Source organism: Vigna umbellata, chromosome 1, assembly GCF_029865625.1.
Source record: "Vigna umbellata cultivar VRB3 chromosome 1, Vumbellata_1.0, whole genome shotgun sequence".
Lineage (NCBI taxonomy): Eukaryota > Viridiplantae > Streptophyta > Magnoliopsida > Fabales > Fabaceae > Vigna > Vigna umbellata.
Window position 1 is genome coordinate 47,891,648 of NC_142165.1, and position 21,247 is coordinate 47,912,894.

Genomic DNA, 21,247 nt, shown 5'->3' on the forward strand with positions numbered 1-21,247 from the left:
CAAATCTTCCAAAGATACAATATCAACTTTCGAAAATTTTCAAGATACATAAAATCTTGCAAGATAAATTATTTTAAAGAGCAAATATATCCTGGATAACAGAAGTAGAAAAAAAGAGAAGCAAATGAGATAAACGTAAGGGAAGGATATGTGTGAGTTGTGTTTTGGAAGAAGAAAAAATAGTTTATTTATAAAGAGGAAATATGTGGTCAATGGCAGGAGAAAACCCAACTACATCGTTATGCACGAAGAAAAATCTAAAATATGGTTACATCTTTCGGAAGAGGTGCCATAAGTTGTGGCTGAAGCTCTCACCCAAGGAATAGATCTACACCATTAGAAAGAGAAAAACTTCCATGCATGAATCCTATAAATGTGGAGTTGTTGAGTAATTTAGATGTACTTCATGATTCGTAACAACTGTTTTAGAGATGAATTGTTTCATGATTTCATGGATGACAACACTAAAAACACATTCTCAAATACTTTGCCTTTTGCAATATAATATTTCTCTACCAAAAATTAATTATAATTTCACACATAAATTTAAGTATTAAAAATATATTTAATTCTATATTTTAACTTATTATGACCATTCTTCAAACAAATTAAATTTTTCAAAATTAGAAAATTTTCAAAATTAGAAATTTTCTATCAAGAAGTTTATATTGTTTTTTACTATTAAAGTGTAAAATTTTTCTGGCCTTTTATCTTTCACAAGATGGTTGCTTTCCATCCCTCATTCCTTCCTTTTTTTTTCAAATGGTTTAACATATACTCTTGTCGATTTCGTGGGTTCCATTAAACCTGTTTGTTAAAAGATTTGGAGATGATAAGTTTTTCCATGGCCCATATAAGTTTTCATCAATCTCTATATACTTAATTTGTATTTTTGTTACCCCATTAATTTGCGTCTTTTACATTATTTTTCCATTTCCTCTAATAATTAATTTCCTTTATAATTTTTTATAAAATATAAACGTTCCTTTTTTTTTTTTATATTTGTAAGGAATCTAGTTTAATTAAAGAGGTATCTCAAACCTAATCGGTTGTACTAATAAAGTCTTAAAATGATCTTATCATGTTTTTAGACGATGAATTAGCAATATATATCATAAATATAGGGTATACTCTCCAAATATAAACATAACAAATATAATAACGACAACTCTATTTTTAAATAAAGTAACCATATACAAAGACATATCGTTTCTCCACTAAAAAATCATTTAGATAATTATGTTCAATAAGATAAAATAGAAAAACGAAAAGATAGAAAGACGTATAACATTTATTAGGTAAGGAAAATAAATCTAGTTTCTTTTACTTTAGTCATAGAGTAAATGATAATTATATTTTTTTCTTCATCTTATTGCGTAATTTATAATATTTAAAAAATTTCACTTTCTCATTAGGTGTTTAGCATTTCACGCATGTCATTGTCATTTTCCTTTGGTAAAAAAATTTCATTATTCAAAAGGTGTACAATAATTCTTTAAAAGCTTTATTCAATAATCCATTAGCAATAAAAATGCCATAGGTACTCGTATAGGGTGGAATATCCAATAGGTGATTGACAACTATTAATTGTATATGCATTTTTAGTATTATCTTTGGACTTTGGGAGTTAATAGAGTCATAGCGATAACATTTATAAGATTGATGAATGATTGGTAGGCATTATCCTTCTTAAATGGGATTAGGAGTAGAATTAGAAACTGTTAAAATGATATATTTTTATTGAAAATTATATTATAATAGGTTAAAAGTAAAAACACATACTTCTCCATACCTTAGTAAAGAAAATTTTTCTTGTATTTTCTTAACCATTGTTAGAAAACTGCCTTGCATTTTTTTTTTAAATCTTAAAGTGGTCTCTTAATGGTTAGCACGATCCTATGATAAAATTAATATTAATATAAACAATAGTGTACATCCAGTCACAAACATTGCATAATTAATTAATTTATTCTATAGTAATATTTTAAAAAATGATACTAAAATTGAATAAAAAAACATTAGTATAAAAAAATATAGATTATAGATGAGTTATGAATCCAGGTATATCTCTGACTAAAGAAGTGCATTAGGGTGAGGTATGAGTCAGGGATCCATGAACTTCGATAGTGATATGCAACAATCATTGACTTCATTTTTCCAAACGAAGAAGAATAACTCAAACACAAACAAAAACCACCTCAACACCTCCGTCACCACCCCGTCCTCAGTAATTCGCCGCCGTGGATTCCGATTATTCACACAATTTGCTGCACAGTGCATCGATTGCACCCTTCATGCTTCGCAAATCTCTCTTCCTATTCCTCTTTCAGTTGTTATTGTTGTTGTTATTCGGGTATGCGGATCCCGCTAGGAATTGCACTCGGGACAGCCCTGTTGTTGATTCGGAGTCTGTATTCGAAATGGTCCAACATCAGGTCCGAGGATCTCTCAAAATCAGGGACGATTGCTCCTTTAGGGTTTCCCAATTTGACATGCTGTCCGGTTCCGACGTCCACTGGTGGGGTGCGCAGGGTTCTGGTTTCGATAATCTCACCAAAGGATTCATTGTATCCGAGGCCGGATTGAGCGGAACCTACAAGAACACGACTTTCAATGTGCCTTTGATGAGCAATGTTACGTGGGGCATGATCAATGTCCTCGCCATCTGGGATCGCGCCACTGCATCCGATTTCGGCCACGTCGTGCTTCGCAAGGAGGCCTCGGCGAAGCCACCTCCGACGGTGTTCGACAATTGCAAGGTTTTGTCAAAGAAGTTCAGGTTGAGGTGGAGTTTGAATGTGTCTGAGGATTCCCTTGAAATTGGATTGGAGGCTGCGATTGGGATCACCGATTTCATGGCTTTTGGGTGGGCCGACCCCAGCGCAGAAGATTCTGATCTCATGATTGGTGGTGATGTTGCTGTTGCAGGGTTTAAGGAAGATGGTTTACCCTTTGTGGATGATTTTTTCATTACGAAGTATAGTGAGTGTGTGAGAAAAGGTGATGGAGTTGTTCAAGGGGTTTGTCCTGATTCAGCTTACGAAGGGCCTAGTGGGGTGGGTTTAGCAAACCGTTCAATGTTGGTTTATGGGCATAGGAAGGATGGGGTGTCCTTTGTTAGATACAGATGGCATTTGTCTAAGGTTGATGCAAATTATGATCGCCCTGTGAATCATTCTGCAAATATGAAGGTTATTTGGGCATTGGGGCCTATTAAGCCTCCTGATTCTATTAGTCCTTACTATCTTCCTCAGAATCACGGACCTGATAATTATGGTCATTTGGTTTTGAATGTCTCCGAGCATGTGAATGACTGTACGGGTCCCTTGGATGCTGAAGACAAAGAAGATCAAGATATCATCATTGCAGATGCAAATGTTCCACTGGTGGTGACTTCTGCTCCAGCAATGCATTACCCCAACCCTCCAAATCCTGACAAGGTTCTTTACATTAACAAAAAGGAAGCTCCTGTCTTGAGAGTGGAAAGAGGTGTGCCAGTCAAGTTTTCCATCCAAGCTGGGCATGATGTTGCACTTTATATTACTTCGGATCCGCTTGGTGGAAATGCCACGACTAGGAATCTGACTGAAACTATTTATGCTGGTGGTCCAGATGCCCATGGAGTTCAAGCCAGTCCTACAGAATTAGTTTGGGCTCCTGACAGGAACACTCCTGATCACATTTACTATCATTCGTTGTACGACCAGAAAATGGGTTGGAGGGTTGAGGTGGTTGATGGCGGTCTATCTGACATGTACAATAACAGTGTCAATTTGGATGATCAACAGGTTACCTTCTTTTGGACACTGTCAAAAGATTCCATATCTATGGCTGCAAGGGGAGAGAAAAAGAGTGGTTACATTGCTGTAGGATTTGGAAGTGGAATGGTGAACAGCTTTGTGTATGTGGGTTGGATGGATGAAACTGGTATTGGACATGTAAACAGTTATTGGATTGATGGAAAGGATGCTTCAAGCATACATCGAACACAGGAGAATTTGACGCACGTGAGGTGTAAAACAGAAAATGGAATCATTACTTGGGAGTTTACACGTCCCTTGGACCCATCTTGTAAGAGGGAAAAGAGGATAGAATGTAAAAATATTATTGATCCCACAACTCCACTTAAAGTTGTTTGGGCAATGGGTGCTAAATGGTCCAGTGACCGTCTTACTGATAGGAATATGCATTCTAGTACAAGTAAAAGGCCTATCCGTGTACAACTGATGCGGGGGTCAGCTGAAGCGGAACAGGATTTGCTTCCTGTTTTGGCTGTGCATGGATTTATGATGTTTGTTGCATGGGGTATCCTGTTTCCCGGAGGGATATTGGCCGCCAGATACTTAAAACATCTTAAGGGTGATGGATGGTTCCGGATTCATGTTTACTTGCAATACTCAGGGCTAATAATTGTTTTGCTTGCCCTTCTTTTTGCCGTTGCTGAGCTTAGGGGGTTTTATGTCCGCTCAACACATGTTAAATTTGGATTAGCTACTTTATTTTTTGCTTGTATACAGCCGGTAAATGCTTTCTTAAGGCCTCAAAAGCCAGCAAATGGGGAGCAAGCACCCTCCAAGAGGGTTATTTGGGAATATTTCCACGCATTTGTTGGTAGATGTGCCATTGTCGCTGGCATCGCGGCACTTTTTACTGGGATGAAGCATCTGGGAGACAGATATGATGTGGAAAATGTCCGAGGACTCAATTGGGCTATGGCAATTTGGTTCTTAGTGGGTGCTTTGATTGTTATTTATTTAGAATACTACGAAAGGCAGCGAATAAAGAAGCAGATATCTACAAAAAGCAATTGGGTGTTTGGTAATCTTGAGGAAGATGATGCAGTTGATCTCTTGAGCTCAACCAGAACAACTGCAGATAAAGAGTCACTACCTTCTGGGAGAATGGAACTTCAGTTAGAACCTTTGAACAGATAAAATTGCATTCCCTGTTCTGGTAGACAGTTACCTGACTTTTGCAAATTTCACGTTTAATCTGCGAGATGGCAGCTTCTTTATTGGTTATGATATGAGTTGTTGCCGGAGGTGAAATGGGAGCCACTTGTCAATCTCTTTTTTTGACGTATGTTGCTTTCTGGTTTCTATGTAGATTAGCTTTCATGCAGCATATAGTGACTATAGAAGTGATACATCTTCAATAGATAGGTTATATACTTCACTCCAGCTTCACACTTATTTTTCTTTTACCTCTTTCGATAATAGAAGAAATCAAACTTTACAAGGTGAAAGCTTTTTTTGTGGATCCATGTAAGTTCTGTATGGTTAGTTTGATAGTACCTTAGATGACTTGAGACACGGTATACTATCTGACCAAAGGCACTGTTGTAAAATATGAGATGCAGAAAAATAGTTAGACGTGATTTTTTCTTGAATAATGCTCTATTCTTATAGATTCCATGTTCTTGCATCTTTCATATTTGGTTCCACTAGAGCGAGTTTGAATAAAAGAAGTTTTGGGAGTGTAATTCAGATTTTAAAGTTGTTTAAAATGCTAGTATGAAAATAAAAGAGAGAATTTGGGAATCCTATTACCATAATTATCCTCGCTCTCATTTGCGACTCATTCACCCATACATGTTCTCCCCCTTGCTCTAAATTCTCACCATGACGAGCTCCAGAGCACTCAGCTGCAGGTAAGTAATGTTTTAAGTTGATACAACTCTTTCAGGCAAATCATCATTTTCAAATATTCACACCTTTGTCACGAGTGGAAATGAGAAAGAATGAAGTGGAAATAGACCTTTATGGTAACAAATATCTTTAATTTCTATAGAGATATAGGATCAAACCATATTTTTTTCATAAGGATGAAAGTCATAAAATATGATAATTTTTTTCAACAGGAATAAAAGCTATCTAAAACATCAGATTAAAATCTGTCAAAATTTCTACATACACATCCTAGATCATAATACTAGGGTGCAAAATCACTTTAAATCATTTACCCTTTCTTGAATAGATTATAATATTAGGGATCAAAATCACTTTAAATCATTTATCCTTTGTTAATTTTGGAGAGAGTGATTAAATGGATTTGAGAATATTTGAAAGTAAATTTTTTGTTATTTATTTGAGTGGATTTGAAAGTGAGGTAGATTTGGAAGTAAATTTTTTAATTTGTTACATAAATCATATTTTACACTAATTCTTATAAACTTTACTTCCAAATCCACTCTCACTTACTTCTAAATCTATTCAAATAAACAACCAAAATTTTACTTTTAAATTTTCTCAAATTCATTCAATCACTTTTCTTTAATAATGACGTGAAATATGACTATTAGCAAATTTTTAATCATGGAATCTTTATTTATTTATTTTTACTTTTCTTGATTTTATTTGATGGTCAATTCTTTTCAAGGAAAAAAATTTAATGAAACAGTTTTAAACGACGTATAATTAAATTAATTTAAATTAATAAAATGAAAATTATTTGTATGTTTTAATTTATTGTCATACAATAAATAAGTTTGTCAGTCAAACATTTTACTCTAAAATGTTTTCACATTATTTTTTGTATTAATAAAATTTCAGTTTTGTTTTGGCATTGAAATCTTTGAAGAAAAAGCTGGTCTTCCAATAGTCTCACACTTCTCACGCTGTATATGGCTACGCTTTCGCTCACTCTTCTTAACTGTGCGAGCACCGTTGAGAATCCCCACACCACATTTTCTTCATCCTTCACCACTCTCTCTCGCAGTAAGTCAAACTTCCTCAATCGCTTCTCTACTTATTTCATTGAATTTCTGTTTCTTTCGTTGTTTCGTTGATTTGCTTCTGTTAACCCAAATTTGTCAATGGAAGAGATGAAGAGAAAGCCCGATGATTTTGTTTGAAAGTTCGGTAAATTCACTATTAAATTTAATTTGGACTGCAATTAATTACCTAGAAGGAACTGACCTAACCATCGTTAGGCTCACGCCTCGAATTCCACCTTTGGGCAATACATTGAAAAAAGGGCAAAAACATTTCGCGTAAATTTTATTTTTCTGTAAAAGTTTCAGCAGCTTCAGAAAACTTGCAACTGTGTTTTGTTAGATGGGGGCGAAGATAATAAAACTAGGAGAGAAAATTAAGAAAATAAAATAAACATTTTATATAAAATCAAATTAGTTTATATATAAGATAAAAATAAGAATTCAGATAAGTTATACAAGATTCCTTATACAGACTTATGCATAAACTAATTTAGCTTAGAGAGAACTTTTTCTTATTTTTCCTTTCTAAAGATGTTTATGATTGATTAGCTTGTCCAAGTAGGTTTGAAATATAGAACCATTCACGTGTATTTATTGGCTTTTTGAAGGAGTTGGTTTATGACGTGCCTTTTTAGGTAGTTAGACTTAGAGATGAAATATGGATCTGTTGACGTGCCTTTGTTACTAAATAATGTAGAGTTCGACCATCCTTCCGTATTCTTCTCATAAAAGATGAATTTAAGCATGAGGTAGGTGGGTTTGTGCATCATTACAAATGCCATTTAGTTTGAATAGTTTTTATATGATTTTTCACGAAATGGATTTTAACTACTAAGAATGGAGGGTTTGTGTACTATGTATGAAGTATTAGGTTCGATCTTCATTCCTGCCATTTTGCACACAAAAATATTATAATAAAGAACATCACGAACCGTCACATAATAGCAGAAACTTTTGGGATGATTGTTTTTTTAGAGTTTTCTTTTTTCTTCTCTTATGTAGGGAGTAGATATAGCACATGCTCTTTTGCCAAGAAATCATTGAGGAAATCCATAAGAGATGGACCAGAGGCATCCGGAGATATCTTAGATGATAAATTTGTTCAAAATGACAACTTGGACACTTCTCTCAATCCAGCTGCCAAGAATTCTGACCCTTTTCCTTCAAGGAGTGCCGTGCTTCAAGCTTGCATAATAACTTCTGGTCTTATAGCTGCTTTGGGATTAGTGATTCGGCAGGTTCTCATCCTTTTATGCTTTTGCTATATCAGTTCCCCCCTTTGCTGCACTTGCATGTTTCCTACTTTATTGTCTATGTTAATGATATAAATATGATTTTATATGAAGCTTAGTATGTTAATTTAGCCATTGTGGTAGGTATTTCAGTGTAATCTTTATTTCCTTTTTTACACCACATTACTTGGGAGAAATTGTTGGTTATGAAGTGAGTATTTACCAAAGTTCCACATGGAGTAATGTGAAAAAAAGAAAGAAAAGTAGGACTCTACAATAAGAATGAAGAATTGAGTTGAGAGTTGTATTTACAACTTAATAAGTCTCTTGTTTGTATGTGGGACTTAGGTGGTTAAGTGTAGGATTGCAATTTTTGTCACAAAAATTGTACGAAAAGATTTGCAGGCCAGAAAATTTTTGAAAAAAATTTCACTTTTGTCCAAAGAAGTTGTGTGAGATGGTGTGAGTATTCAAGTTAAATTGTTGTGTGGTTTTATTTATACTCTTATTTGTAACAGAAATTAACCTAAGATTGAAAGTTCTAATCAACTTTTTTTTTTCTTTTAGAAAGAAACTTAAAGCTTATCACAATTTGACTTCACATTGTTTGATGTAGAAATTCCCATAACACAGGATATCGTGTTCGTTTTGTACTTCATTTTTGTTTTTGCAACTTGCAGCTGTCTCATGTCGCGTCTGTGGAAGGATTGCCAATCTTGGACTGCTCTACAGAAGTATCATGTACTATTAAACTCGTTTATTTCTTAGTTCTTACTATTAGTTGTGGTTCAAAATTACATGGATTCTTAATTGCTTTTTTTGAACTCTTAACTGCTTAAAATAACTGTTCTCATTAGAGAGTTTGTGTAATACTTGAATGCATATAATAATTCTGGATTGACATTTTGGGTAGAAACTAATGAGCCAAAGGATAGATAAATTTGGAATTTTTTTAACAATAAGACATGAAGCTCTTTGGTATGTATATCTGGAGCAAGGCTACGTGTATGGTGATATTTATTGTGAAGTTTTCAGAATTTCTGACGTGACATTCAAATTTTCAGATATTATATTCTTCTAGGGGAACTCTACCTGTGTCTCTCTTAAAAATTGAAGTTGTCAATACTTATCTTGATATTCATAATAAGTTTGTCCTAATAGTAATATTAATAAATAAACTTTATTTCTTATATCAATGGTAATCAACTTAGTATAAGTGGAAAACTAATATGGTAACAATTTCAATCATTTATATGTTTAAAAATTAATGAATTATAAAATAAAAATATACTATTTAAAAATAATAGAAAGGATTTCATGTAAAAATAGGAAAAAAACTATTGCTAAATTAAAAGCGACATAAAAATAAATTATATATTTAAAAAGAGAAAAAAAAAATCTTCAAGTTCAAAGGCAAAAAATATAATACCTAACTATTATTGTCTTCAAAAATTATACTTTATAAAATAAAAAAAAAAGTAATTTTATTAATATGAAATGGTTTTTGTAAAATTTAAATATGTTTTTGGTCCCTTAACTTTCAATAAAAATTAGAATTAGGTTATTTTCAAAAAAATTGTCCAGTCTCTCAACTTTATAAATACGTGAATTTAGTTTATTTAACCAAATTTGTTAAGTTTATTTAACATTTTAAACATGTTTCCCAACTAGCATTGAAGTGAAAATGTGTCAAATGGTGTAAACAACTCAAATGTCATTATGAAACATGTGAAAGATCAAATAAACTTAATAAAATTTGGTTAAAAGAACTAAATTTACGTATTTATAAAACAGAGAAGCTAAATTTGATCAAAGTTTTGAGGGTCTAATTTAAATTTTCACTAAAAGTTAAGAGATAAAATATATATTTAACCTTTTTGTAATAAAAGAACTAATTAGAAAAAGAGCCTTGCCCCCAACTGCCTAACCTACCTCAGTCTCTACTAATGTGCCATTAACTTTTTTTAGTGGTTTAATCATTTCCAATGCGCAAATATAAGTGTTTGTTTCTTTGTTAATGTGTAAAGTTATCATGTATGAGATATCATAAGATTTTTTTTTCCGCCTGCAGTTGGTTTTGAATTGTGGCATCTTGAGTTGATTACAGGAACTGTGGTGTTAATATCATCATGTCGCTATTTACTATTGAAGACATGGCCAAATTTTGCAGAATCTAGCGAAGCAGCGAATAAGCAGGTAACTGCATCAAGCCATGGCTCTGGAAATGTTCTGTAATGTTTTTTTAACAAATTGCAATTTAAACCGTGAATATTGTGTAGTGGATCATAGTAAGTTGAATAAAAAGGTGCATCTGACTAGAAATAGTTTCTTCTTGAGATAACTTGTTTTGCAAGTCTCTTGCATTTGTCATTTTTTTGTTTTACTCTGTATTAGATACACTGATGCTTTGTCTGAACTCTGGAAATATTTTGTTTACTGAATCAGGTCCTTAGCTCACTTCAGCCTTTGGATTATATTGTCGTTGCATTCTTGCCTGGTATTAGTGAGGTTAAAAAAGAGCTAGCTTTTTTGGTCATTTCATCTTTCCTTATCATTTGACGGACATCACATATTACTACCTAAATTCCAGGAACTCCTTTTCCGAGGAGCAATTCTTCCACTTTTGGGAACGAACTGGAATAGTATTGGGATTGCTGCCTTGATCTTTGGTATTTTGCACCTGGGCAATGGTCGAAAGTATTCCTTTGCCATCTGGTGCATATCTTTCTAATTTTACCCATCTCCCCCACTCCTCTGTTTCTTTCTCCCCATTTGTTGAAAATTGTTTTACGGAATTTCATTCATAGACTATATCCTTCCAGATCTGTTTACGGTAAATCACAATACTTTTCCATTTTTGTCTTTGTGAGTTCTGATTAAATTACAATAAGATTGTTGTCTGTGTTTTAGGGCAACTTTTGTTGGTCTTGCGTATGGATATGCTACAATTTTATCTTCTAGCGTGGCGGTTCCCATGGCTTCTCATGCAGTGAACAATTTGATTGGTGGGATTTTATGGCGGTACACGTCAAATACACCAAACCAGAAATTGAATGAGTGATTGCCATCTTCACGGCTAAGTCACTGGCTCTCTATATTCTAACCCTCCCTGCCGTGGGTTTGATGTATATGTGAGACTTGTGATAGGGAATTCATGGAGCAAGAAGGAATTTTGTAAATACTAGTAGTAATGGAAGCTCTGCTCTCATCAATTGTTCATGGAAAAGTTCATGTTTGTATATTACATACTATTTATAGGTCTCTGTTGTAGTCCTCTGAAAACATGTCATGAAATTATTTACCGTAAATTGTAATGGCAATGAGGTCACTTGGCTTGCTTGTTACTAATTTGACTTTATTTGTCTCCTATTTTTGGAATATGGTCATATTGGCTTGGTTTTTGTTAGCCCTTGAAGGAATGTTCTCCTAAAAATAAAACGGAAAATAAACAGAAAAAGCAAATCACCGCGTTTTGGACGGGTGTGACACGAAAGGAAGACAAGGCCATCAAGGTTGTTGTTTGTATTTTAGGTCTTCTCTTTCTATTCCTTATCCCTTTATAAATGCTGCACCTACCTGCCTGTTTTAAACCATTCTAATTCTTCCCAATTTCTTCCCTGTCTCTTTTTTTTTCCTTTTTCTTCTTTTTGTTGTCTGTTCCTTTTCCCCAGAAATTGGGTAACCACCGTACGTAACAAAGCTTCAATCTTGATGGCTTCGGTAAGATCCTCCCACCATGTTAATGCTATTCATCTCCAGCCCATATTTTAAAAGATGTGAAACTGTGCTGTAGTCGTTATTATTGTTACTGTCATTATATAAAACAAAGCCGAAACGAGGTTTAGTTTTGTACCTGGTTTCCAGCACTTCTTTGTTGTTAATGACGAGCAAAAGGGTCCTTTCACTTTTCATTTTCTGTGTTCTGTTATAAAAAACTGAAAAAGGTTTAGCTATGTACCGGGTTTCCAGCAATTCTTTATCGCTAATGATGAGCGAAAGGGTCTTTCTGTTTTTCATCTTCAGTGAATAATTAATCTATTCATGTACAGTATGAACAAGAAGGAAGGCCACTACCCAAGTTCGGGGAATGGGATGTTAATGATCCTGCCTCAGCTGAAGGATTCACTGTTATATTCAACAAGGCCAGAGATGATAAAAAAACTGGAGCAGGATCCGTACGTGTTCAATCCCAGCGAAGAAATAATTCGCGCAAGGAAGAGGATAAATCTGCCAAGGTACGTATGAATAACACGAGTTATGCTATCTGGTGCCAGAAACAACATAACCATAAATTTCCCACCAGCACATGTGCATATGATTTATTGCTTATTTGAAAGCTAAAAACAGATAAAATCATTGTCTATAATGAAGTTGAATAGCTAATACTATACATACATATATATATAAATGGTTTAGGCTCAGAAGAAGTGGTTTTGCTTTAAACCCTAAACGAGGATAAGAATGTGTTTGTCGCTGCTTGGGACGTATGTTGATTCTCTTCAGTTTTCTTCTGAGGCCTCATCTGTCTCCAGACCAGGGATTAGAGATAAAAGAAAAAGAAAAGACATAGTTGCAGTCTGCTCACTATTGTAGCTTCTAGTTGTTCACATGTTTCCCCTTTGTACGCACCGGAACAAAGTATAATATGTAAATATAAGGATAAAAAACTACCTTTTGCAATGACAAATTAAGCAGATATGTCTGCTCTTGTTACTTTCGTGATGCTGATGTGCTCAACTAGGCAGCTTTTTGTCTATCGCTTCTTCATCTTGTGCCATCTTTCCAAGAGGCTTCTTCTTTCTTTTTTTTTTAATTTTCATGTGACAATTAAGGCTGGAGTTTGTTGAATGAAGACAAATGTGATTCTTTACGCCACTAGCAGCAATGGTGCTACCACATTTGACTGAAAGTGATGATGACATGTATTGAGTATATTTAATATATAATTATACTAATATATATACTATACTATTATTAAATGACTTGGTTGCATTGATGTTTGTTAAATGCCGCAATACATGGGCTACTTGTGAGAGGTGAAAGTGAAGCATGGTTTTATCTGTTCAACTTATATCTTCTTCTTGTTCATCTCAGAGGAAAATTAATCTAAGAAGCCTGTACAAAAATTTAGCTACCATAACATCTTTAAGTAACTAGGAGTATGTAAGATAATATTAAAAAAAGTATTCAAAAATTGAAGGTAAGAGAAATATCGAAGAAAGAAAGTACATGATAGTAAAAGAAAGTAGTAAAATGTCAAAATTAAATAAAAGTAGTAAACAAAAGTAAAAAAATATCAAAGAAAATGATATCGTTGATATAAAGAAAGCGATCAAAAGTAAAATATATAAATAAAGTGTATCAATATAAATAGTTGAGATTATCATAATAAATCATTCATCCGTAAACGTCTTATGATCCTATGATTTAAGATTTAAATGGATATTAAGTTTCAGTATAAAATATATGTATAATATTTATAATATTTTTTTAGAAGACTGTTTATCCTCTTTGTAATATAACACAACTTATAAATTACTGTCTATCCTTATTTATATATTTTTTTTCAGAAGACCGTTTATCCTCTTTGTAATATTTTTGTTTTGTAATTATACGTTGCATCCTTGATCAATTAATAAGTTTTTAACCAATAAATAATAAATATTGAAATAAAGGAGATAATCTCTTGCTCTTGTCACTATTGTTATTAGGATAGGTGAAGATGAGTAGCTACAAGTTACATCATCATTATTCTCTTTCCAGGCATTAATTAATTAATTAATTTTTTTAAAATTAAGGGTAGTTTTAGAATAATAGTAAAATATATTGACAAAATTAATATCAATAGATAAACTAACTAAGTTTAAAAGAGTGTGAAATAATTAAAAGTATTTAAAATAAAGAAAGAGAAGAATAAGTACAAATAGTTTAATTATATTTATCTTTTTTTTACATAAATACATTATATATGAGTTATTTACAATAAGTATTTAATTAAAATATTTAGGATTCGCGTAGAAAAAAAAAAACTTCATTAATATTTTTCAATAAACTCCCTTTATTAATAGTTTACATTTCAATGCTCATATTTCAATCAACGAGACCACTGCTTAAATGCAAATGGAAAATGATACTTGAACAACCATTTTTGACAACATTTAGACACGCGCACACGTGTCAAAATCTGAGTGGTCCAGTTGGAAAAATTAAATGAAAATGGACCACTCAGATTTTGACACGTGTGCACGTGTCTAAATGTTGTCAAAAATAGTTGTTCAAGTGTTATTTTCCAATGCAAATCATAATTCACTTGAAATGTAGGTCGACTCAATTAACACAAACTTATTAAATTTGCGTGAAAAATTGAAGGGTGGGTGAACGAGTTGATTTGACGAGTCTACCCCGTGTGATGAAAGACCCATGTCTGATCGATCACGAGGTCCAAGACAAAATCAAAACAGAAATTTAAAACATTCGAAAACGAAAACAACTCAAAAACAAAAAGTGTTGGTTGTGTTGTGGGTCTACAACTGTACGACTCGTGTCACTATTTTCATCGCTCAATTCATGCAAAACTGACTGCGCCAAACCACATGTCACACACACACTCATCAACCACTTCTACAATTCACCCTTAAATGTTTTATCCAAATCTTCAACCTTCTACATTAATCAAACACACCTCAACCGTATCTGTTTTATTAATTTACTTTTAGTAGAAATTCATATTTTAACTACTTTATTTTTATTTTTAATGTTTATTCCTAACACGTCTAACATATAGATATCCATTAAAAGATTTTAATAATATCATTAGATAAACTTATATGGTAAATGGTAAATGACTCTAAGAAAATTATTAGTAATTAAAATTAAAGCTTACAGTAATACTGTTTTGTACAAGGTAGGTGAAATATGTGAAGTGGTTTGTTAGGTGGAGGAACTGTTATTGGTTTCACATTCAACATTAATTGAATCCTCAACCTCCGTGCATATGTGACTATGATGGCAACTGCCACAATATTAAAGGGAACTCTGTTCAGCAAATGTAGGAAAAACCCGTAAGCAAGAAAATGGTTACAGCACCGTGTAACAGAGTTGATCACTGTATCCTCATAATCTCATGCCTCGGTTTCATCGTCACGCTCCGCCTCCTCCTCTCCCTCTCCGCATGGATCTTCCGAACCTGTTTCCGATCCGAGAAGAACCTGATCCGAACTTACGGTTCCTGGGCTGTGGTCACCGGAGCCACCGACGGCATCGGAAAGGCCTTCGCCTGCCAGCTGGCAGAGCGAGGGCTCAACCTCATCCTCGTCAGCAGAACCCTGCAGAAGCTGGAAGCCGTTGCGCGTGAAATCAAGGAGAAGAATCCGAACGCGCGCGTGAAGTTGGTGGCGATGGACTTCGCGAGCGGGGATCTGTCGGAGGGGCTGCGGCGCGTGGAGGAGGCGAGTGAGGGGCTGGATGTTGGCGTGCTGGTGAACAACGTGGGAGTGACGTATCCGAAGGCGATGTTTTTCGACGAAGTGGAGGAGAGTGTGTGGACGAAGATTGTTAGAGTTAACGTGGAAGGAACAACGAAAGTAACGAAATGTGTTCTGCGTGGGATGTTGGAAAGAAGAAAGGGAGCGATCGTTAACATCGGTTCCGGTGCTGCGGCGGTTCTCCCTTCTCATCCTCTCTTCACGGTGTACGCTGCCACCAAGGCGTAAGCTTTCTCTTCTTTTATTTCTTTCAAAAACATATTTTAATATTATTTAACATTATTTAATTTAAATAACAAAGACATTTGTAAAGCATGCAGTTACGTGGACCAATTTTCAAGATCCCTATACGTAGAGTATGGACAATACGGGATACATGTGCAATGTCAGGTACGACGTTATTGCAATGTTGGTTTTAGGGTAAACTTAGTAAAGGAGTGATGATGAATAGGAAGGATGATTCATTAATTGTTAAGAATATTGACGAGTGAAGGTACCACTGTACGTTGCAACGAAGATGGCGTCGAAGGTGGCTTTTATAGATAAAGATTCAGTTTTTATACCAACGGCGGAAGCTTATGCAAGAGCTGCAATCGGTGAAATTGGCTATAAACCAAAGTGCATACCTTATTGGGCTCACTCCGTTCAGGGCTTCTTCTCAAACTTCATCCCTCATCCTCTGCTTGATGCTTGGCGATTCTCCGTCGGTATTCGCCGCCGGAATAACCAAAAATCCTTCACGTCGGATGTCAAATCTACTTTGAAGCCTATAAAATAATTTTCAAAGTGATGGGTCACATTAATTCCGACACCATAATTGAACCTATCAAAAGTTTTATGTGTTGCAGCTGATCCACATTACTCCGAATTTCCCATTCCAAAAAGCGACTAACTTTAGCCTTTGTTTATGTAGCACTTGATTTGTAGTTAAGTTGATTTGAAAGGAAAGGTTAAGTTTGGTTTGGTTGATTTAATTTTTGTCCATTTGGGAGATAAAACGATGGTCCCCAGATTTCAGTTTCACCACAATGAATTCCTTCTGCAAAAGTTATGTTGATATGTAAAAGTAAACAGATTCACGCTCACATCTTAAAGGGCTTCGGCTGTCCATACATTTTAGGAAAACTATATTTTTTAAAATAATTATTTCTAAGCTTCACTTTAATTTCATTTTACTTTTAATAATTCTTTTACTAAATTGAATCTTTATTTTTCTTAAAAGTCTTTAAATTGGAGTTGAAAATATTTGAAAATGTCACATCTTCATATTTAGATTTATAATATATAAGAATCATTCTCAAACGTATCGTGTGTCAAATTAAAATAAAAGTTTCAAAATGAAAAATAATTTTTTAAATTTTGATACATAACAAAACAAAATTTTGATAGTGACAATTTTAAATTATATTAACATTAATTTAATAAAAATATCATATGAATTTTTTTTACAAAAAAAAAACTTAATTGATAAATATAAAATTAAAAGTAAATCAAATATCTAAATATAAAAATCAAGACTTAATAACTTAATAGTAAAGTAATTAAGTAACTATTAAATCAGTATAAAAGTTTATTTTTTCATAATCATTTTATATTTATAATATATATCAAATAAGTGTAAATATATTTCTTCCAATTATTAGTTTTTATTATTTGTAAAAGTTGAATAGTTGATATGACTTGCGTAATAAATAACAGAATAGCGAAAAAAATATATAAGGAATAATAATAAATGAATTGAGTGCATCAAAAGGATTATAAGACGTAACTATCACATCAACTCTTCCACACGCATCATTCTTCACTCCAAGCTGCCCAATAAATGAGGAAACGCTCCATGCAAAGAGTCACCAAAGCCAGAATAAACAATAATTTACAATATTTATATTGATATTGAAGTAAAATATCATAACATTTCCTAAAAATCGTAATATTTTCTGTTACAAAAGTTTTCAATAAAATTTTATCTGGATAAATTTTATCGCTAAAATATTTTATCGGTAAAATATTTTATTGGTTCATGAAACATCCAAAAATATAGCATAAAACTATATACAGATGTCGTCATTTAATAATATGATAAAACAGTTATTAGAAATAAAGTTAATCTTATAGTTATTACAAAATAATCATAAAATTTAAAACTTTATAAAAAGTCCTACACTATTCCAAAAATATGTACATAACCGAACGGTTATTACCAAGTTAGGATTATAACCGAACAGTTCAGACAAAATTATTCACAAGACCGAGCGGTCTTGTACTAAGCCGAGGGGTCTTCTCCTTCCAAGGACTGCTCCACCGATAACTCCTCTCCAACTGCTCACACCCACAGGATGATCATTGCAAAAGAAGAACCGAACAGGAAACATGAACAAAAACAGGAAATAAGGGTAAGCTAATGTAATTTAATTGTATATACATACATACATTTCTCACTAGTCCAAACAATGCAAGACCGAACACTACAAGATACCAAAACTGAATACAAGCAAACATATGCAAATCAAATACTCAAGTAGTTATGACCGAACACCATAATTCATGCATGACCGAACACCTGACTTGACCATCCGGATTGTATGAATGTGTAGCTACAGGCATTCCTGCACTTGTGGTGGTGAAACAACAAGACCCCCATCAAGCTACCCCACAAGGTTAGTCTAGTGAAGATTACCTTGATACCCTGAGGTTAAAGGACCTCCTGCCATTCTCACACATGAGTTACTCCTCTCTACTTGAGAATGAGTAATCATAGAATATCAGGATAAACATCAGCTTAGCACGATATCCACATTCATACTTTACGATTCAATAACCATCCACGAGACATTCCGCCTTGGAATTCTCTTCCACAGTACTTAAAAACATAATTCTCATCACTTAACATATAATTTCATTCAACAATCATATCCTCACTCATAAGATCGAGAATTCTGTGAACGTTGGAAACCGAACAGTTTCTCACCACCCCAGGACAGAACCGAATAGTCTATAACAGACAAAACCTAACAATTGACCGAACACTGGCGAAGAACGACTACTGGGAAAGCCTAACACTATATTAAAGTTGAGTACTAAAACTAGGTTAAATACCAAGACTAAACCAAATACTAATATAATACCGAGCGCTAACACTAGAATAATTGCTAGTGTAAGACCGAGCGCTAGTGTAAGACCGAACGCTAACACTAGCATAACTGCTAGTATAAGACCGAGTGCTAACCCTAGCATACTGCTAGTATAAGACCGAGCGTTTGACCAAGACTGAACGGCCAAACGTGCACACTCTGCTTTCTGCAAAATTTTGCAGAATTACGAAGAACACTAGAATTTACCAAAAACCAAATATTTTTCTTCTAATCCTCCAAACCTGATTCTAATAGGTCACAATGCACTTATTCAAACTCATCTCACTGCCAAAAATCACTCACAACCTCAAACTCTCATTTTCACCCTTTCACTTCCTCTATTTGACTCTGACCGAACACTTTTTTCTACATAATACTCCCCAAGTCCAGTTCACAGAGTTCAGTCCTCACATTCAATCGAAAACAGAAATTCAACATGCATCTTAATCAATCATACAATTCATTACAAACATATAAACATACAAGTTAAATTATTTAGATTCTCTTACCTTAAAATAGCTGGACCAAAGGAAAACCTTCACTGAATTGGCTATCCCACGAGCACAAACACAACCTACAAATCTTTGGATTGGTGAGAAAACACCATCCACCGAACCAGAACTAAGAATTAGACTCAGAGGAGGTGAAGAAGGACACATGCAAGAACACAGCTTGCATGCAACTGAAACGCGCAGAAAACACCAAGGACAAGAGAAACCACTTACCAGTGATTAAACTGATAACTGAGAGAAGATTCAGCAGCTCCAAACTGCAAAGATACTCAGATTTGAACTGTTGGAAGAACAACACGGCTTGAATAAGTGGAAATCTAGAAAGAATTTGTAGAGAGAAGGAGGAAAAAAGAAAAACTCATAAATTTGGAGAGAAGAAGTGCATGCAGAGAATGACACAAAATTTTGAAAATTTCATTTATATACTATCGTCAATAACGATCGGTCCACTCAGATGCATACACATGCCTTTCCCACTTCCTCTGAATTTCTCAGTTCTTACAGTACATCTTATCAACAAAACTTTTATTATTTATGAATTAATAATTAATTAATTTGTAAGTAAAATTATTAATATTTCAGAATTTTTATTATTAATTTAAAATTTTTATTATTAAAATATGTTTTAATTAATAAAATTTATCAATTATTTAAAATTTTATTATTAACGGATAATTAGTCAATAATTAAATATTTTAGTAATATATCAGTAAATTTTGTCGATAAAATTAATTTTAAAATTTTCATCATTTGTTTTGAATTTTGCCTTTTTTTTAATAAAATATGTTATAATTAAAATTATTTAAAAACTCAGATAAAATAAGTGTCAAAATTTCTATCAAATTCAATCAAATATGTGTAATCAAATTTGAGTGAGAAAAAAAGTATTAAATCCGATATAATATGAAGATAAGTTATTGAAAATAGTAAGTAATTCCTTTTTGTTAGTTAATCCTTCCAGATCCGTTCAATAATATTGAAAACATCTTTCTCTTAATATTTTTCATTTTACTAAGTCTATTTGTTTTCTTTTACTGTATACTGGTTAGAGTATCCTCTTGTACTCTTTCATAATACATGTTTCTTTTGGTGATAAATATAGAGAATTACAATTTATCATGATAAAGTATTAAAAGCTTTTAGACCTCACAAAAAATTATTTTCAGTTATTGATGTAAGGTTTCAATCAAGGGAAAACTTATTTTTTAAAATATAAATAACATTTTAATTAATGTAAAAAGTTAGAATTATATATTATGTCACTTTGCATACCATGTGTATATGTACCCTTTATTTTGCTTCGTAATTCATCACTTCATGCATGATTGAAATAACCTAAATAAAAGAATGACATTTCAATTCGTAAAATTATATAATTAAATATGAGATCTTTTATTATTTTTACAACTTACAGGTTCACTATACATCACATGCTAGCTAAAATGGCACATACTGATGAATGACGGCGTGTTTTTAGATACTTTATTGTTATATTTGTTTATTTTATAGAATTAAAAATTATAATATATTAAAAGTATAATGAATATAAAAATGATTATAACTCTTGAAAATATCTTTATATAATTTAAAACTAATATAAAATAACTGATTTCGATGCATTTTAAGCTCATGGAAGTATATTATCTTTCCTTATTTTAGTTTCTGTAGATTGTTTTATTATTTTAAAAATTTTGAATTTTTACCATTATGTTTAGTCTTTTATCATCAACTATAATTAATTTAAACAAAATTATAAGATATTATTTTGGAAAATAATTTTTTTAAATGCGTTAATCAACTAAGAATATTTTTAATAAATAAGATAATTGTTTATAATTTTTTCAGGTGAATCACAAATTTAAATAATTGACCTAATTCAAACTATTTCATATTGAATGGATGGAATTTAAACTTTAAATGAAAACAACTATATATCGAGATTAAATAAGTGAAAGATTTGTACCCTCTTATAAATCTATAAACACCCCCATATATTATAAGCTATTTGTCTAATGGCGTCACTGCCTTATTTGTTACTAAACAAAAATACACATCTTTTCATTTTCACTTTCATGTATAATAATGGTAAAATGAGACACATTTTTATATTTATTTAATACATATTATAAAGATAAAATAATCATTAAAAAAATTATATTTTAAGAAAAAATAA

General features: G+C 32.8%; 4 protein-coding genes across 7 annotated transcripts; all 4 read left to right on the forward strand.

Annotated features, from left to right (window-relative positions):
• The first annotated feature begins 2,073 nt into the window (after positions 1-2,073).
• On the forward strand, positions 2,074-5,399 carry LOC124831472 (cytochrome b561, DM13 and DOMON domain-containing protein At5g54830-like). Its single transcript, XM_047305467.2, has one exon. The coding sequence runs from the start codon at positions 2,295-2,297 to the stop codon at positions 4,932-4,934; it is 2,640 nt and encodes an 879-aa protein (XP_047161423.1). The 5' UTR covers positions 2,074-2,294; the 3' UTR covers positions 4,935-5,399.
• A 1,158-nt stretch (positions 5,400-6,557) lies between these two features.
• On the forward strand, positions 6,558-11,295 carry LOC124831473 (CAAX amino terminal protease family protein). Of its 3 annotated transcripts, none has more exons than XR_007028277.2 (7): positions 6,558-6,716; positions 7,718-7,953; positions 8,628-8,688; positions 10,019-10,143; positions 10,393-10,455; positions 10,538-10,780; positions 10,858-10,997. XR_007028277.2 is itself a non-coding variant. In XM_047305468.2 (7 exons), exons 1-7 carry the CDS (start codon positions 6,623-6,625, stop codon positions 11,006-11,008), a joined length of 855 nt encoding a protein of 284 aa, XP_047161424.1. In that variant the 5' UTR covers positions 6,558-6,622; the 3' UTR covers positions 11,009-11,295. The 3 variants fall into 3 exon arrangements, 2 of the variants coding, with proteins under 2 accessions (XP_047161424.1, XP_087959622.1); XM_047305468.2 differs by having other exon boundaries at positions 10,538-10,662; positions 10,858-11,295; XM_088103496.1 differs by lacking the exon at positions 10,393-10,455 and having other exon boundaries at positions 10,538-10,662; positions 10,858-11,295.
• Positions 11,296-11,320: 25 nt separating this feature from the next.
• LOC124831475 (uncharacterized) lies at positions 11,321-12,817 on the forward strand. 2 transcript variants are annotated; one of them, XM_088103497.1, is made up of 3 exons: positions 11,321-11,459; positions 11,619-11,667; positions 11,997-12,817. In XM_088103497.1, exons 2-3 carry the CDS (start codon positions 11,659-11,661, stop codon positions 12,279-12,281), a joined length of 294 nt encoding a protein of 97 aa, XP_087959623.1. In that variant the 5' UTR covers positions 11,321-11,459; positions 11,619-11,658; the 3' UTR covers positions 12,282-12,817. The 2 variants fall into 2 exon arrangements, with proteins under 2 accessions (XP_087959623.1, XP_047161426.1); XM_047305470.2 differs by lacking the exon at positions 11,321-11,459 and having other exon boundaries at positions 11,468-11,667; positions 11,997-12,182; positions 12,364-12,817.
• A 2,066-nt stretch (positions 12,818-14,883) lies between these two features.
• Positions 14,884-16,454, forward strand: LOC124831480 (very-long-chain 3-oxoacyl-CoA reductase-like protein At1g24470). The gene is made up of 3 exons (XM_088111278.1): positions 14,884-15,655; positions 15,752-15,821; positions 15,925-16,454. Exons 1-3 carry the CDS (start codon positions 15,021-15,023, stop codon positions 16,207-16,209), a joined length of 990 nt encoding a protein of 329 aa, XP_087967404.1. The 5' UTR covers positions 14,884-15,020; the 3' UTR covers positions 16,210-16,454.
• Positions 16,455-21,247: the final 4,793 nt, after the last annotated feature.

Bases quoted from the DNA above. Each gene is read 5' to 3' on its own strand.
- LOC124831480 (XM_088111278.1), top strand. From the start codon at position 15,021: ATGGTTACAGCACCGTGTAACAGAGTTGATCACTGTATCCTCATAATC. The intron at 15,656-15,751 runs GTAAGCTTTCTC...TAAAGCATGCAG, and splicing joins GTGTACGCTGCCACCAAGGC to TTACGTGGACCAATTTTCAA. The intron at 15,822-15,924 runs GTACGACGTTAT...TGACGAGTGAAG, and splicing joins GGATACATGTGCAATGTCAG to GTACCACTGTACGTTGCAAC.
- LOC124831472 (XM_047305467.2), top strand. From the start codon at position 2,295: ATGCTTCGCAAATCTCTCTTCCTATTCCTCTTTCAGTTGTTATTGTTG.
- LOC124831473 (XM_047305468.2), top strand. From the start codon at position 6,623: ATGGCTACGCTTTCGCTCACTCTTCTTAACTGTGCGAGCACCGTTGAG. The intron at 6,717-7,717 runs GTAAGTCAAACT...TCTCTTATGTAG, and splicing joins CTTCACCACTCTCTCTCGCA to GGAGTAGATATAGCACATGC. The intron at 8,689-10,018 runs GTACTATTAAAC...TTCCGCCTGCAG, and splicing joins CTGCTCTACAGAAGTATCAT to TTGGTTTTGAATTGTGGCAT.